The 16,550-nt window shown below is 43.2% G+C and overlaps 1 protein-coding gene across 1 annotated transcript; it reads right to left on the reverse strand.

Moving 5' to 3' along the window:
- Nucleotides 1–1,582: 1,582 nt before the first annotated feature.
- On the reverse strand, nt 1,583–16,529 carry WHAMM (WASP homolog associated with actin, golgi membranes and microtubules). The gene is made up of 10 exons (XM_074837010.1): nt 15,920–16,529; nt 12,373–12,546; nt 10,885–11,035; nt 10,200–10,369; nt 9,336–9,501; nt 8,184–8,371; nt 6,697–6,783; nt 6,517–6,612; nt 5,650–6,118; nt 1,583–2,886 (listed from the first exon to the last, which is right to left on the reverse strand). Exons 1-10 carry the CDS (start codon nt 16,457–16,459, stop codon nt 2,600–2,602), a joined length of 2,328 nt encoding a protein of 775 aa, XP_074693111.1. The 5' UTR covers nt 16,460–16,529; the 3' UTR covers nt 1,583–2,599.
- Between the last annotated feature and the right edge of the window lie 21 nt (nt 16,530–16,550).

Here is a 16,550-nt window from a genome sequence, read left to right on the forward strand (position 1 = left end):
TTCTGGCTATAATTTAAGGCCCTTATCTCCCTATGAACACGCAGAATAAATTACTCCCCTCTTTGCAGCAGCTTCTTATGTATTTGAAAACTGCTCTCTCACCTTTTCTTTAGGCTAGTCCCAGTGCTTTTGGTGGTTTTCCTGGTCATGTTTCTGATGTCCAGGAGCATTGGTGCTCCAGTGGCTTGTCCAGATGGGACCTGCTGCCAGCTCCCAGTGCTGCGGCTGTGCAAAGGCTGCTCTGTGCCCTGGGAGCTCTGTTCCCATCAGGGCACATCTCTGCTGAGTAGCAACCTTTAAATTTTGGTAGTGAACCAGGCGGTGAGGATACTTGACTGTGGTGAAATCTTCCACACCAACCAGAAAATTGCTGCAGCAGATTTTCCACTGAGCAGGCCTGTTGGCCATACAGCAAATGAAGTGGGCTTCAGAAAACAGGTGGGTTCACACAGTTTCTGAGTGGGCTTTTAAGGACGTTTTTCGGTCTGGGATGTAGAGAACTCTGTTGAACACCTGAGATCAGTCCCCAGCTGAGCTTCAGGCAAGGTTGTGAAAGAAAACCATTTTGTAGGAGAAATCATTGTCCAGTGTCGCTGTTACTCAGATGGCCTCTCCCGAGTAAAATCGCTGCCTGTTAAACACACAAACGCTGTAAGGTTTGTTGGAGAAATTGAAACGCCCTTATTCTCTGCATAAACTGCTGCATTTAACTACCTAGCACTGCAGCTGAGAATTCAACCATAGCAATAAAACAGCAAAGGGCTCTGCCTTGGACTCTGAGCTGCCATTTGGCAGGAGGGACCAGCTGTGGGAAGGCAGCCGAGCCTGTGCGCCCTTTTGCTCAGCTTTAAATAACCGCAGCACTAAAGGGCACAGCCTGCGAGAGGGCAGCACTCAGCCCCAGCCCCCTCTGCCCTCCCCACCACTGGCCGAGCACCTCCTCTGCCCAGGGTATCCTTGGGGAAGAGATCTCCACTCTTGAAGGATCAGCCTATGGGAAGCATTCAGCATTTGAGATGTTGGAGTCTGAACATGCAATAAATTTGCCCCTGTGCCCCCCAGTTCAGTGTGGCCCTTGTGCCCAGGCCGAGCTCAGGGGCAGGAGGGTGGTGTGGGCACAGAGGGCCCCTGCTCCCCTCTGCAGACACTCCGAGTGTTGAGCAACAACCGACCTGTGCTGCTGCTGCTCCTTTTGTCTCCGTTTGGTTTGATGGCAGTGGACAAAAAAAAGGTAGTTTTTTTCTGACTTCCAAATAGCAGTATGTGCTGAAACAGTAAAAAAATGAAACCTCAGCTGCTGCTTCTGCTTCTTACATGAAAACTGTTTCATACATATTTACTGTGCTGATTAAACAGATCTACTACTCTACAGTAAAACAGGGAATTAAAGCATCATATTTGCAATTTTGTTACCAAATTACAATTAATAAATATTTGAGAAAATAAGGGTGTTCACATATACCATTAGTGAGAGAGCACAGTTACTGTATGGTTGCCACTTCCTATCAAAAAGCAGAGTACCATGGTGTAAGTAACGCTTACTTCACAGCAGTATCCTAAAATGACAGCACACTGAATCCACTTCTGTCAGGATATTCTTTTATTAAGGGTCAGTATAAACTCCAAAAGAAACTTTGAATCATTTTTGCCACCATCTATCCAAAATAGAAACAGTCTCTAAATTGAACGTAGCTGAATTTTAAATAGTCAGGTTCCAGGCACAATGTAAGTATCTGTCATTTATAAGGCTATCAGGTAATTTAAATTCATGAGTAGCTATAAACATGTATTGATGTTCTCAGGGGAGAAATGCCGCTCTGTATTACAGGGCTAGTTTCCAGAAAATATTATATACAGTATTTTGGCTCTTTCTTTCATCCCAACAGTTCATTGTAAATGTAGATGTATGAAAAACATTTAGCATCTAAAGATCTCTATATTTGATCTTCCAGATAAAAAGTAAAGCTTTCAGTAATTCCTACAGTAGTGTTATTTCTAACTTAAGCCTAATTTTCCCAATCAGCATCATCAAGTCCATTCATAAGTGCACACTTTATAACATAATGATAAATGGGAGTACCCACATAGTTATCTCAGAGTGAGCTGTATTAGACAAGCAAAATGTTAAAGAATTTTCTGGATAATGGAGGTAGGAATGAGAGGTTCCACATCATGCTAAGTTTTCTGGTCTGCCTCTACCACCACAGATTTGGTTCTACTTTTATCTGACAAAACAGATTTTTCAGTTTTTCACTCATTAAACATTGTTGTGATAGCATTACCTACTGTGTAATAACAACCTAAATAATGTTTCAATCCAGCATTTTAGCTGTCTTCTGATGTGGTGAAAACTCTACATTGTTGAGCCAGAAATACCTGTTAATGCAAGCATAATTTGGAGTATGATTTCTCATGCAAAAATAAGAATCTGCAGCTCCTACAGAAAATCAACAGGATTCTTTTACTTTACAAGACATTTTGGACTATAAGAACACACACAACCACACTGTTGTTTCATTTTGGAAGGGAACGTCTTCTATGACATGCAAAATGACACACACACTCTGTTCCAGTCAGTAAGTCTGTTTCTCTGAATTGGTTAGCTATCCCATTCTCCATTATTCTGATCGTTGTTCTCCTCTTCTTCAGAATCAGCAGACACTTTCTTAATTCTCTGGATGACTGCCTTAATGCTTCTCTCTAGCTCATTAGTGGATCCTTTACTGACATCTTTCTCAGTATCTCGATTCACTTTTCTTAGTTTAACTCCTTGCCTTATGGCAGAGAGGATGTTGTCTTTTACAGAGGCATATGGATTTGGCTGCTCCACTTTGCGAAGATGAACTTCATTCCGTTTTAGAGAAGCCAAAACTTCATCCATGGAACCTGCAACAGATAAATCTACTGTTACCAGAAGAAAGAACGAGACAACCACACTTAGAGGTATAAATCCCTACCCAAGTGTTCAGGGTTCTTCCTTTCATCTTTGCTAGGATCAGAAAAAAGAATGGTCTATTCTGGCACAGACTCTTTCAAGATTCTGCAATACCAGGCTCTGGAACTGCTTTTAGAAAGCAGTTAGAGCTTTTATATCTTGAATTGAGACTCCAGTGCCTCTTCAGCATTATACAAGGTTGTGCTCTAAGGAAGAAATTATACACAAAGGAGGATGCTTCTTTTTCATTACATCTTTATGGGCTTTCAAAAAAATTTCACTGAACCAAAAAATCTCTTGTATTCTGTATTAGAGACAATCTACCATTCCTCCTAGCTTGCTCAGATGCCTGCTGAGACTGTCAATTGCATTTTTGCTCAGCCAAGAGAAAAATGAGAGGATTTGAGTAGAAGGGCTTGAAACTGCACCACTGAAGTCAGTGGGAGTCAGATCAGGCCCTAAGCAGGCAGGCTGGCAGCTCTTTTCTGTATGGACTTAAAAAATAATTCCCATTTTACAACATGATTTAAATCTCAGGCGTATGTTTCTGAACTTCAGACCACAAAGGACACCATACTGAGAGAGCTTCCACTAGTTCTCTTGATACACGCTGTAATTTGCGCTTTACTCCTTCTGTTGAATTCTTTGTTGCTAGTTTCAGACTGTCAGACAGGGAGGCAGTTTCCCTGGACAGCAGTCGACTCCTACAGCCATAGGTCCAGACCATCTGTGCCTCACAGCTAGCAGTGTTTTTGCCATGCGCAGTGCACATAAGGTTATGTGATTAACATCAAACACTTGAAATGTAACATTCTGCTAAATCCTGTGGTACCTTCAGAGACTGAGATGCCAAAAAAAAGGATCAAGCAAAGATCCACCAAGTTGTCTTACAAAGCCTTCAAGTACGAAAGTCTTAAGGTTATTAATCAAATGGGCTTCCTGGTAAAAGACTAGTCAGACTAACAAATTATAGAAGTTCCCCTTGCAAAGTATGTTAACACATTACAGACAGTATTTTCAACAGCAGACTATGAACCTCTCCTGGCCTTTCAAGTACAAAGACATGAGTAGCCCATGTGTAACAAACCAACGTGTTTATGAAGCTGTTTCAGTAAGTTCCTGTGGCAGTAGTTTATCAATTACTATTACAGCAATTAACATGCTGGTCTTCTTCATGAAACAGGTGTAAAAAACCAAACGGATCTCTCCAATAAACTAAAAAGGATTTTTCTTATCCAAAAATAATGAAAGGACATCAATGGTAGGCTGTGAATGGTTGTAAATATTAGTTACTAGGAAGGCTGTTTCAGTAGCAGACTGCTCTGGTTTACAACTCCTGTTGCCAATCAACACTTCTTAAGTCTATCTGTGGTAGCTATCCCACAGACCTCCCAGACTGAAGTCCCCGCACTGATCCACTGGATGCACAGTAGTTTGTCATGGTAACTCGACTGTGTCTCACCCCTTCAGCTGCTTGTACTTCCCCACACCTTGGAAGACCTGAAAATGCTGAACTTTCCTTGGTATTTCTGCCTGTGGTTTGCCTCTTAACTGAGGATACGAAGGCTGCTTAGATGTATTGTGAATAATCTGAAAAGGAACAGGAATGTACCACATTTTAAAGACATGCTTCATTCTAGCATAAGCTCCACTGTGAAAATGACAATAAAAAATTGCTGCCTTCCAACTTAGATCAATCTCCCTGACATAGTCAAAATATCTGCTTGCTTTAGCGATAAAAATAAGCCTGTTAGCAGGATGTAACCAGTGCAGCCTTAGGAGGCTGCTGAGCTCTATTCTCATTCAAACTACTGTTTCAATTGCCTTCAATTACACCTGCATGATCTTGGTAACAAAGGAGAGGTGTAACAGAGCAGCATTTTTGTCCTAGGAATGTTAGTATGCCAACGCTATCTATCTGCCTTTCAAATCCTCGCTGAATTCTGCATGAATTCTCTTAAGAAACGTTTAAGAGAAGCAGATTGTAAGTGGACACAGGCTGTGCATACCTTAGAAATGCAAGCAGCCCAACCGCTAGCTCTGTAGTACATAAATCATGAACACTAAAGTGTAGTCCTACTACAACCACAAATTTACCCACAGTGGTCTTCTGACTGGACATGTGATTAATCCTCAATCAAAATACCACATTTGGTTCAAAATTGCAAAACTGTGGCAAGAACAAACCTGGTAATAAAAGCTGCTTCTCAACAAACAAAATGAATAAAGCCTCTCTTGGAATTTCTCCTGACACCTTCCTGCCTATTACAGCAGTGGGATTTTCAGTGTCAGGAGAAATGCAGGTCCTGAATTAAGATCTCCACAGAACTAGTAGTGCTGTGATTAAGCATGGTTTAAACTAACTTGTAAGACTGTACTTAATAAATGTAGGATTCCAGAAGAGATTCAAGTCAAATGTCCTAAAAGATTGACCTGTCCCATTTGACAGCACTTCCCCAAAAATGCTGAGTCACACACTCTGAGCATCAGGACCCTGCAAAGTGTATCAAACAGGATACACACATCATTGCTACTCATTTATCACCCTGAGTTACAGTCAGTGTTATTGTACGTGGTTTCTTAGACTAAGCTTTCCAAGAGCCTCATTCTCTTGAGCAAGATTGCACACTATTCCTGTCCAGAACCAGAGGGAGGGAGAACAGAAAAATACAGGAAACAAAAAAAACCCCACCAGTTGATGTGAGCCTTCTTACCTATGTAATTATTAATAGACTTCCTGGATAAGTCATCCTGTTTCTGCAGTGCAGGGCTTTCTGCGGGGCTATCGGAGCTAAGTGGAAGTGGCTTATCCTCTGTTGCTGATGGTGTTTTTAACCAGAGAGGTAAGGGGGGAGGTGGGGGAGGTGGGGGTAAAGGAGGAGGGGGTGGAGGAGGTGGTGGCGAGGATGGAGAGACCATCAATCCTTTGCTGTGCTTTTGTCGCTCTGTGTCACCATCAGTAACAAAAATCTGGACAGGAATATCTGCTGGGGTATTCTGATGTGAAGCTTTTGATTCTTTGGCTTCTACTAGCAGTATGCTCTTCGGCTGCTCTGGAGCTGCCCTGGTTCTTGACGAAGGTGGAGGGGACAGTACTGCAGCCTGATGAGTGATGCTTTGTGGCAACTTGGGACTGAGAGGCTGGGGACGAGATGTTTTCAGAACAACATGAGCTGGACGCTTCTGCAAAACAAATCGTAAGTCAGGAGGTCGCATCTCCGTTGGACTGGCCAAAACATCAACCCTAAAGAGACAAAAAGCCACAGAGTATAGACCTGTCCCACTCACCCATTCAAGCAGAAAATTCAACCATGAACAGTAAATGACTATCAAGGTATTTCTTTCAAAGCCATTTCCTCACTTGTATTCTTTGCAACAGGCTCTGCACCTGGAAACTATACCCTTAGTGGATTTAATCCTCTTGACTTGGATTTAATCCTCTTGACTCATTACACACAATCCTGTTTTAGGCTATCCAACTGGTTGTCTCTGATTTGGACTGTGCTCACACGTGAGCTACAGCTACTTTCTGACATTGTGTTTTGACACCATTTAGGACTACTGTAGTTCACAGTACTTGCCTCCCTGAATGTTTTCAGCCTCTCCAGTGTTTTCTGACGTTCCTGGCTTATCCACGCTTTTTTCTTTTTCTCCTCCTCTTTTTGCTTGTCTCTCTTCTGCATTAAAACACAAGTGAGCGAGCCTCAGTGTGTGAAAACAAGCAGCTGCCAGATTCTCCAAGGCTGCTGTTCAGTACTCACTATCTGTATGCTGTGATGCTGCTGGAAGTGTTTTTTGCTCTCTTCTGCCTGTTGCAGTCTCTGCTGATGGCGTGCTTCACACTGATCCTGGTAGAACAGCAAAATTTATGCAAACATTGGTTAGTTCACATTTACTGTGCACCATCTGTGCCATTAACTCCTGTGCACAAGCCACTAAACAGTGACCAAGGCTGAGTGCTTGGCTGTGCCAAGAAGGACGGCTAAGCTCAACTAGTGGCAGATGTGAGACCCTGAAGGTGAAGTCTGTGGGACTCCTTCATGGCTAAAAAGCCAATGGGATGTTTTGTTCTCCTAATTAGTGATAGAGTTATTCATGCTGTAGATAAAATATACCCAGATCTGAACTGATCAAAAAAAAAAAAAAAAAAAGAGAAGAAAGGAAAAAAAAAGGCAAAACCAAGCTCTGAATAAATTTCACCCAGGTACCAGCTGGAGGGAAGGGCTGCAAAGACACAAGGAAGAAAGCAAGAGGGAAGCCAGCAGGGCATTACAAAAATACAAAGCTACTTTCCCCCTGTCCCTTATTTGCCACAGCTTGCAAGTACAAAAGCCAGGGAAGCAAAGGTATGGAAAGCACAATGAATGCCTAACAGGGGTACCTTCTGTTGGTGACAAATGCCGCAGAAAGGCTGCAGGCTTCAGTATTTTCTCTGGGAGTCGCTATTTGTCACTGTACAGAGGGGGATTATCCACATGGCTGGGTAAGCATTTGCAAATCATCTGGCATTTGGCGTTAGTATTATATAACCAATAGACAGCAATTAAGTGAATGAAAACAGAAGCAGAGGAAGTGTTTGCCGAGGAAGCAGTTGCAAGCAAGAGACAATGACAGCTCACAAAACATTTCCAATGTCATTCCCATTTTGTCCAGGCTAGGGAGGGGTAAAAGGCCAGACAGACTGAAGCTTAAACTCTGCTCTCTGCCCCAGCAGGACTGTGCAGGTGTAAGGTAAGCTCAGCTCACTGGGAAGGTTCATGAGAGTCAACCCTGATCTCACTTGTGTCTTCCTAGTGTTCTGCTCTGAATGGGAAACAAAGGAAAAAACTGCCCTTTGCACAGAGCTGAGAGGCTAGAGAGAGAATTGCAGCAGGTAAATTTTCCCCTCCCACCCATTCAAATGCAAAGTATCCTCCTGTACTGCAGCTGCTTTGTAAAAGGCTGCCAGGGCAAAGCTCCAGCTGGCCACAACAGGGATCTGATAAGGTTTAGCTGACAGGGCAACACCTCCTGGGTCACCTGTGTAAGTTTGTGTTCTCTTAATAAGCTAGAGAGGCACTTGCACTACACAGTGGAGTGTAAAGCTGGCTTAAAATCACATTATCCCTCTTTCTGTTTGGAGGCCTCGGCACCGAGTCACATATCATCTTGTACACTCCCCCCAAAGCTTCCCTAGTTGTTTCCTGTCCATCCCTCATGAGTCAAGACATCAGCTAAAGAAAATGCACATCTCCAGGACTGCATTTACTTTTTTGTTCCTGAGGTAGGCTCTCCTCGCACAGACAGTCCCACGCTTTGTCTCCAACTGCTTAGTCTTCTGCCTCAGCATCGTCATTTCTGACAAGTTAGCGTAATGTTGTTCCATTGTCTGTTCAATGACCTTGAGCTCCTCAGGATTTTCACATGTATCATAGTAAACAACTTCATCCTGTTTCTCTAAAAAGGCATTTGGCATTTTTTTAAAAACCCAAAAATTGCCACAGTTATTTAAACATTTAAAGAACTAATGACATTTTAAAAGCCATTGAAGGCAGTTAGTTATTAGAAAGTGTAATGCTCCAGAGCTGAGCTTGGTCCTTCAAAGTCTTACGCAAATGCGTCATGTTAGTCACAGGGGTGCTTTGGAGGATCGAATTTATGCTGTTAGCATTTGTTGTTATTTAGCTTCCTCTTTCAAATGTCTCTCTGTGCTTTAACTCCTACCTTCACCAACTGGAGTTTTCCTGGAAAATTGAAGACTATTCTGATCAACACTGGGTGATGACTTCTATTTACTATTTACCAGGTTTTAATTATGCAACAAGCAGGAGCAATGTTTACTTCACAGTGTACACAGTAATAGAGAATTCATAAGCACAAATAAGCATAAACAAGACTGGTGCCTAATTTGGTCATAAATATGTTACGAAGAGACACTTAAACTGGAAGACAGCAGTACTCAAGTACCATCTAGCTATAATCACCTCTTTCTGTCATTACAGGATGTATTTTGTAATTTCTACATGTTAAATTACAACAGATTTGTGGTGAATTTCAGGATCCATTTCAGCAGGTCACAATATCCACAGTTTCTATGCACAGATCTTGTAACTATGAGAGCAGTTAAGTATTTTCAGTATAGTTATTCCATATGCTAAACCAGTGCACACACATATCACAGCTGCTGTCAAGATGAGCTACGAATGTGGCTTTTTTTTTTTAAGCTTGTGTTATCAATTTAGTGTCTAATTAGTCATAAGACAAAATATCAGATGGTGCCACAGCATCAATGTTTTCCAGTGTTGCTTTCTACTATTGAGACCTGGGCAGTGATAATCATCCTTTTTTTTTTTTTTAAAACAGAGCAGGCTCTATCACCCCTGTGTTTTGGATATGTGCTTAAGTGTTTGTTTATTCTTACCTTTAATCTGTCTCCTTAAAGTGTCCAACTGTACAATAAGCAGCATCTCTTCATGTTTCAATACTTCAAGCTGTACATTATATAATTCCAGCTGTGTTTCATAATACTGTATTTCCAGCTCCTCCACCACAGCTAAGTTCTCTTCTTGTTCACTGAGGTTCTCCATCTGTATAGCCCCAAACAGAAAATAAAAAGCATTAATAACAAAATACGCACACATGAAACATGCACCAATGCACAAATACCTGTACAGAGCCCGGCCTAACTGGCAGCTGCTTAGGTGCTTTGGTATGGAAACAACAGAACATTAGAAATGGCTTGGAGCAAAAGCTCAGGGGAGCAGAGAGCCTTATTAACCTGGAGTGTGATTTTACCTTAAGTCTACCAGGAAAGACTTCATTATAACCTGCACAAATAATACTGCTCCTGAAAACAATTATGTATGCTGCAGTACACTGCTCTACAAATACCAGGTAATCCTAGCAGCAGTTAGATGGCATCAAATCAAGAAAATCAGAAGACTAAAATTAAATAGGTATTTTTATTTTGCAGTGTCCTCTGAAAAGAATATCTGCTCTTTATTTCCCTAAAACTAACCATTTCAAAGGTTAATATCACAAATGCTAACATGACACTTGAACTGTAAAAGCATGTATCTTAACCTTTGCTAAGTGTCCTCATAATGTGCAGGAGCAATTTTAAAAAACTGGAGATATGCATTTTTCCACAACTTAAAACCATGTTGAAAACCTAAAGTGTTTCATTGACAAAGACTGTGAAAGTCTACTCCCATGACCACTTCGGTAGGTTTTGATCAGCTCTTCACAAAACGGTGACAGAAAAGGAGACTTTGGAAGGTCTTACATTTTTCTGAATGCCAGCTCTCTTCTGTTTCAGGCACAACTCTCTTGCCCGCAGATGCTGAAGGGTTTCTTTAGCTAACATACATTTCAGGTTTTCTAGTCGTGGCAAAGCTGATGCCCAGGCAGTTTTACCAAATCTTTCCTGATCTTGTTCCATCTGTTTGTGCATTGCTGCAGATTAAAACATTGCAATAAGATATGAGAAATGCAGTGTACTAATAGCCCTTGTGTGTTTCTACTATAGCTGCAGTACTAAAAATGCTGATGCTATTAAACAATTCCTGAAGCTTCTTTAGAAATTACAAGACTAAAGATTGAATTTATGATTTTATATATGTAAGTAAATACTTCATTGTACCATGGAAATATGCCTTAACAGTTACACAGCAATCTACTCAGTTAACAGGCTTGCATATCAAGTGTTAAAAGCGTGCACGGTTTTTGTTCAGAGGTTTGCAGCTGTCAGTCTCAGGCCTTGATAATGTGTTTGTGTGCAAGCCAAGTGCAAGTTGTAAACCAAACTGGTTAAAAGATATAAATCTTAGGTGAATAAAATGCTTCTTTCTTAAGCTGGACACTCATCCTAACCTGAGGGTCTGCAGTGAGAGACCAGCAAAGGTGATAAGAGCTCTCAGTCCCTTAAGTCAAGTATTTACACAACCTTTTGTGTAAATCATTCTGATTACCTGCCAGAGCCTTTACAGTTTCCTTGAAGTAGTTCACAGTGATATCCTGAATGGAGCACACAGCATTCTCAGCTCGCTTAGTCCATTCTTCAGCATCTTTCTGCAAAGCTGCTACTCTTTTAGGCCCCAAATTATCATACTGCAAAGATTTCTGCAAGGAGACAAAATTCTCAGTTACCAACTGGTCACCACAGTGGTGCAGCCCGCATCATGCTACACTTAAGAGACATTTCAAGCAAGGCAGAGCATGGTGGCAAACATGACGTTCCCCTCACCTGTCACAAAGTGAATCACTATTCATGCCTATGTGTTGCCTTGTTCCTCATTCTCTATAGTAACTCGGTACCTTTGTTCCAATCGTGACTTCACACTTAACTTTGGATTAATTTATTTCTTAAAATATTTTTAAATTATCATCTTAAAAATCACATCCAACACAACTGGTTTTAGTTGTTACTAAAAGTAACTCAAAATCACTCTTCTACGTGCAATATTCTCTTCTATTTTTCCTCACATGTTGACAGCACATTGCACTGTCATGTTCTCCAGTTTGGCCGTTCTTTCACACAGGAACAGGGATATAGAAAAGAAATGTAAGAGAGTATTTTCAAGTCCACAAAGTGTACATGGGTACAAGAGTAATATTCAATTTTTTTTAAAAAGAATTAGATTTCAAATGAGCCTAGATATCCATTAGCGGTTCTTTTTATACAGAAAGAAACTTCCTGTTTCATCCATTCCAATTTCCACTTTAATTTTCATACAGCATACTGGGTATTTTATCTTCACAGATTCAGACCTTCAGTATCCAAGAACCTTAGTCTAAACTTAAAACTGTTCTGCTCTTTTCAAGAATATTAACAGCTCACTTTAACAAACTATTTAAGAAAAAATCAAAATAGTAGATGGCTGTCTTTTCCAGGGACATCATAACTTCCAGTATGTGCTTCCAGTTCAAGATGCACATAAAATTAAATGAACACAGTGACAACTGACATGTTTTAATCTGTACTTCTAGCAGATTGTAGCAGCAACAGAAAACTGCTTTGTGTGGTAGGGTCTCCTCTGCCTTCTGTTCTACCACTACAACTGAGTTAATCTGGTGCATCAGCATTGCTGGGGGATGTCGTTCTCAATGTCACAAACTAATCCCACTAAAGGTTGCACAACAAAGGCTACTTATATCTCTGTAAATTCAGCCTACCAGTGAGTAAACCCCAGAGAGGTGGAGCCTGGGGATGTTTTCTTTTTAATTACTCAAAACAGAGGGAAGTGGGACACTGGTGAGAAGACAGCTGCAGTTCTATCCAAGCCAATACCATTCTGTGAGTGGTTTTGCCCTAACCCTGAATTTCTCAATCTCGTTTGGTGGCTTGGCAGGGGAAAAAAAAGTTGGTACAGACAGAAGTAGCGAATGCTAAGTGATTTGAGTTGAAACTGATGTCCTACTATGTAACTTGGCTTTTCACTTTGTAAAGGCAGACCTACCAGGATTTCCAGTTTGTACAGTGTCGCCAGCTCTCGCATATCTCTGAAGGGCTGCAGTAAATACTGGTAGAATTGTGTTGCCATGGTGACCAAATCCTGATAAGCTTCACCTTCTTCTTCATAAACCTTCATCAAAGCCACCATTGTGTCAGCATTTTTATGCTGCTGAAGAACCTAGTGGGATAAAAAGTAAATCAGACTTAGCTGCTTTGCATTCGTGTGTGCTGACTGCTGACGAGCTTTGGTGGAAAGGACCTGCTGTCGTTCAGCGAACAGGCAAGACTTCCCACTGCACAGGAGGTGTACGCCAGGCATTCAGCAGCCACCCCCAGCTGGAAATATCTTTAACACCACACTGCTAAAGGCACTAATTCTTGCATATTGCACTGGGAGACTGCAAGGAGTATCACGCCTAGGGCTTTCACCACAGAAACTCTAATAGCTGTGTGCAGATGACTTGGTTGCTGCTTTTTATAAACACAAATGGGAAACTGAGGACGTCTGTATGCTGGAAGGACAAGTAAGGTATTCTTAAACTAGCTCTTGCATTGCTTCCACAATTACTAAATGCCTGCTAATATGAAATGAGTTTCTGGATCCAGAATTTCTGACTTGGGGCACAGAAAAATCAGATTGCCATTTTTAAAAATAAGAATTCAGAGACAGATTTCTATTCCTGATATACGCTGCAGTTAAATTCCTTTAACATTTGTATAATTTGTAACAGTTTATTCTAATCTCAGTTCTAGTGATATTACATTTGTGAGTGGTAATTCTTCCACAGAACAACCACCTTTCTGATACACTAGTCCTTATTTAACATGTTTATTTGCTTCTATGACAAAATTAGAAGTTGGAAACTTCCCCTCAATTGCATTCATTTTCTGCCACCAATCAAGGCTTCAAAGATTTTTGTTTGGCAGTAGCTAGCAGAGACCACGGTGCACGCTCTGTGCCAGGATAGAGTGAGCCAACTGAGAGAACACAGCTAAGCTCCACTGAGAAACAGACCTTCCTGGAAGGCCAGCGCTTGCTCTACAGCTCTGTAAGGAGGGAAGGGGAATAGCGAGTGTTTGGTGCTACAACTGAGAAAAAGCATTAGAAACATAAGCTTGATTGTGTTGCAACTGAAAAGCACTGAAATTAAACTATCACCTTTGCTCTTGCCAGCTGAGTCTGTGTAAGACAGCAGGAGCAAAGTTACCAGCTGTGGAGCCATTTCCCTGGAGAAAGGCTGTGGAAGTCTGCTCAAGGGCATTACCCACCCATCCTCCCTCCAAGCCTAGCACAGGCAGGACAGGGGAACAAGAGGATCTGAACTGCAACATTTTTGATAATCCCAGAAGCCCTGTAGCCCCAGGCTTCCCCAGAAGCTCATGGCACCCTACAGCCCACCTGCAACAATCTAAGAGTCTGCTTTTTCTCCACTATTGAGGCCAAATAGAAACACAATAGTTCCTTTCTGGTTCCCATACTCAAAGCAAGTAGTGAGGGTCATGCTGCTCCTGGAAGATGTTTACAGTGAGTAGAGGGGAAGTATTAGTGAAATTTTAAACTCAACTCATGAGACAATTATTCATTACAAGGGTTTGCGATGGGTTTGCTTTTTGGGGGGGCAGGGGAGGGGTGACACTTTGCCTGCTTTAAAGTAAAACCCTTGATTTTACACAATCTGATACTATTTTCAGAAAATTCTGGTTCATCATTAGCCCAACTGACTCCTCCGGTTGTTTTAACAGTATTGCTCTTGGGTTTTTTTCCTTTGTCTTTGAACACACATACACACAAAAATAGAAGTATTTACACAACACTACTCTCTTCCATCTTGTACCAGTATCTTCTGCATTCTTCAAAATTAAATTCCTGGTCCAGAGGATGAAGTACTTGAGAAGGACATGGATGTAAAAAGGGAAGAAAGATGCTCAGATACTTCAGGCTAGTTTAGTGCCAGAAGAGGCAGGTTTTATTTCTTTAATCTTGCGTAACTTGGTCTAGACTGCAATAGAATGAATTTATGTCCCTGTCAGGCCTGTAAATGCAACAACACTCTATAGCATGTTTAGGCATATCTAAAATATAGTTGGAAATAGCAGAATAACTGGCTCTGAGTTATACTTAACCGCCAAACCCAAACTGACACATTGCTGTACATGCTTGTGCTGCCTGCAAAAGAGCATGGTGGCTAGAACGTATTTCTAACTGGGCTATGAACTGTTCTAGTCTGTTACAGAAACCATAGCTTTTATATACAACATTGTACATGAAGTTCATGTAAACTAAAATCGTCTTTTAAAGTGTCTTTCAGAAACAGTAATGTTGTTACAGCTGTTAAATACCGAAATAGGAAACAGAAGGCTAAGCCAACTGTCTTAACTGTACTCCAAAGCATGATTGTTTTCATAAAACACCTTTCAACTTACTTTGCCAGCAAATGGACCACTAACAGATACTGGAAGAAAACTATAGCAGCAACACACTGGTGAGCTTAAAGTATCTGTAACTCTTGCTTTTACATACCAATGTCTTAATTGCAACCATGTTACTAGATACCATCCTTGAAATTCATGCTTACTACAAGGGGAAAAAAATAATCCAGGAACACATCTATGGCAAGAAGAAACTTATGGTACTAAAGGGAGAAAGGGCTAACATCATCATTAGTTCATACAATCATTAGGCCAGAATTTGACACCTAAAAAAAGTTAACACAATTTCTCCAACTACAAAAAGGGTATTTGGCATAGGTACATGGCTAAATTTGGTTTTAATAAAAACACTGAGAAAAAAACCCTGAGAATCCTCCAGTTACAGGCATTACTGCAAATAGGCAGTCTGAGACCTTCATAGAGAAGTTAGAAAATTAGAGCATGATCGTACTCTCCCTTTTGGTTACTGTTCCACCCATTTCACAACACTGCTGGATATTTTTAGCAATGTGTTTTTGTAGGAGTGCTTGCAGCTTAAGTGTGTGCCCCAATGTCTTCTATTGACTGCCCACCCGGAGCTGGCTTATTCCCCACTTAATAAACTTACAAAGACTGATGGCACTCCATACTTGAGAAAGTTGACTTAGCAGTTTCTAGACAGTCAAAAAAGTGTTTGTGTAAGCACAAATCTGAACACTGGACAACATTACGAGCAAGGTGGTGTTACCGACTTGGTCACCCTTGCTCACATTACCCAATGTGGGTCTGCCCTGAGTGCCTGCAGCTCTTGCAGCTGAGGCTGCCAGCCTCATGCACGCAGCTCCCAACTGAGCGAGAGGTGCTGAAGCTGAGGCTCAGACCGATGCACCTGGAAGCTCTGCTGCAGCACAGAACAGTGACGGCGATCCGACAGCGAGGGAAACATTTTCCTGCCTGCAGGGAGAGCGGGAGGTGGCACTGCAGCACCCCCACCCCGCACCCTCCGGGACAGCCTCAGGCCGCTGCGCTCCCTCAGGCGAGCAGGCCCAGGCCAGGCCACAGGCGCCTACCGGCCCTCTCAGGCCCCGCCGGCGCTGCGGGGCGGCCCCTCCGCCCCCCCCGCCCGGCCCCGAGGCCCGTACCCGCCGCAGGGCCTCCTTAGCCCGGGCCAGGTGGCCGCGCAGGGCCCTCCCGCGGAGCTCGTGGAGACTCTCGAAGTACTCGTCGTCGCGGCGGCGGTCGGCGGCGAAGAGGGCGTCCAGCACCACACGGCCGCCGCAGAGCTCCAGGGCCCAGCCCAGGTAGAGCTCCAGCTCCCGGCACAGCTCCTGCACCTCGGCCTCACCCGGCGCCGCGCCGCCGGGGAACAGCACGGCCCAGAGCCCGCCGGCGGCGGCGGCGCCGGGCAACGTGGGCGGCAGCACGGGGAAGGCGGGCTCCAGGCGCGGGCAGACGGCCGCCAGCTGCCGGTGGACGCCGCGCAGGGCCGGCGCCGAGAAGAGGCCGGCCCAGCTCTGCGGGGCCTGCGCCGCCGCCTCCGCCCGGCCGTGGCAGGTCACAGCGAACGCGGCCTCCACGTCGTTCCAGCCCACGAGGAAGCGGAGCCGCGGCGGCTGAGGCTCAGCGAAGGCGGTGTCGCGCACGGCCACCCACCCCTCCAGGCTGTCGGGCTGCGGTTCCATGATGGCGGCGGCCGCGCAACCCCCGCGGAGCGAAACAGAAACCCACAGGCCTTAAAGGCGCCGCGCGCACCCGGCGAGGGGGCGTGGCCCT

Source organism: Strix aluco, chromosome 12 (assembly GCF_031877795.1).
Source record: "Strix aluco isolate bStrAlu1 chromosome 12, bStrAlu1.hap1, whole genome shotgun sequence".
In the NCBI taxonomy this organism is placed as follows: Eukaryota; Metazoa; Chordata; class Aves; order Strigiformes; family Strigidae; genus Strix; species Strix aluco.

Coding starts and splice junctions, on each gene's coding strand:
- WHAMM (XM_074837010.1), bottom strand. CDS start 16,459: ATGGAACCGCAGCCCGACAGCCTGGAGGGGTGGGTGGCCGTGCGCGAC. Junction 10,370..10,884: donor AACTGTAAAGGCTCTGGCAG/GTAATCAGAATG, acceptor TTTAATCTGCAG/CAATGCACAAACAGATGGAA. Junction 2,887..5,649: donor GTCTATTAATAATTACATAG/GTAAGAAGGCTC, acceptor TATCTGTTGCAG/GTTCCATGGATGAAGTTTTG.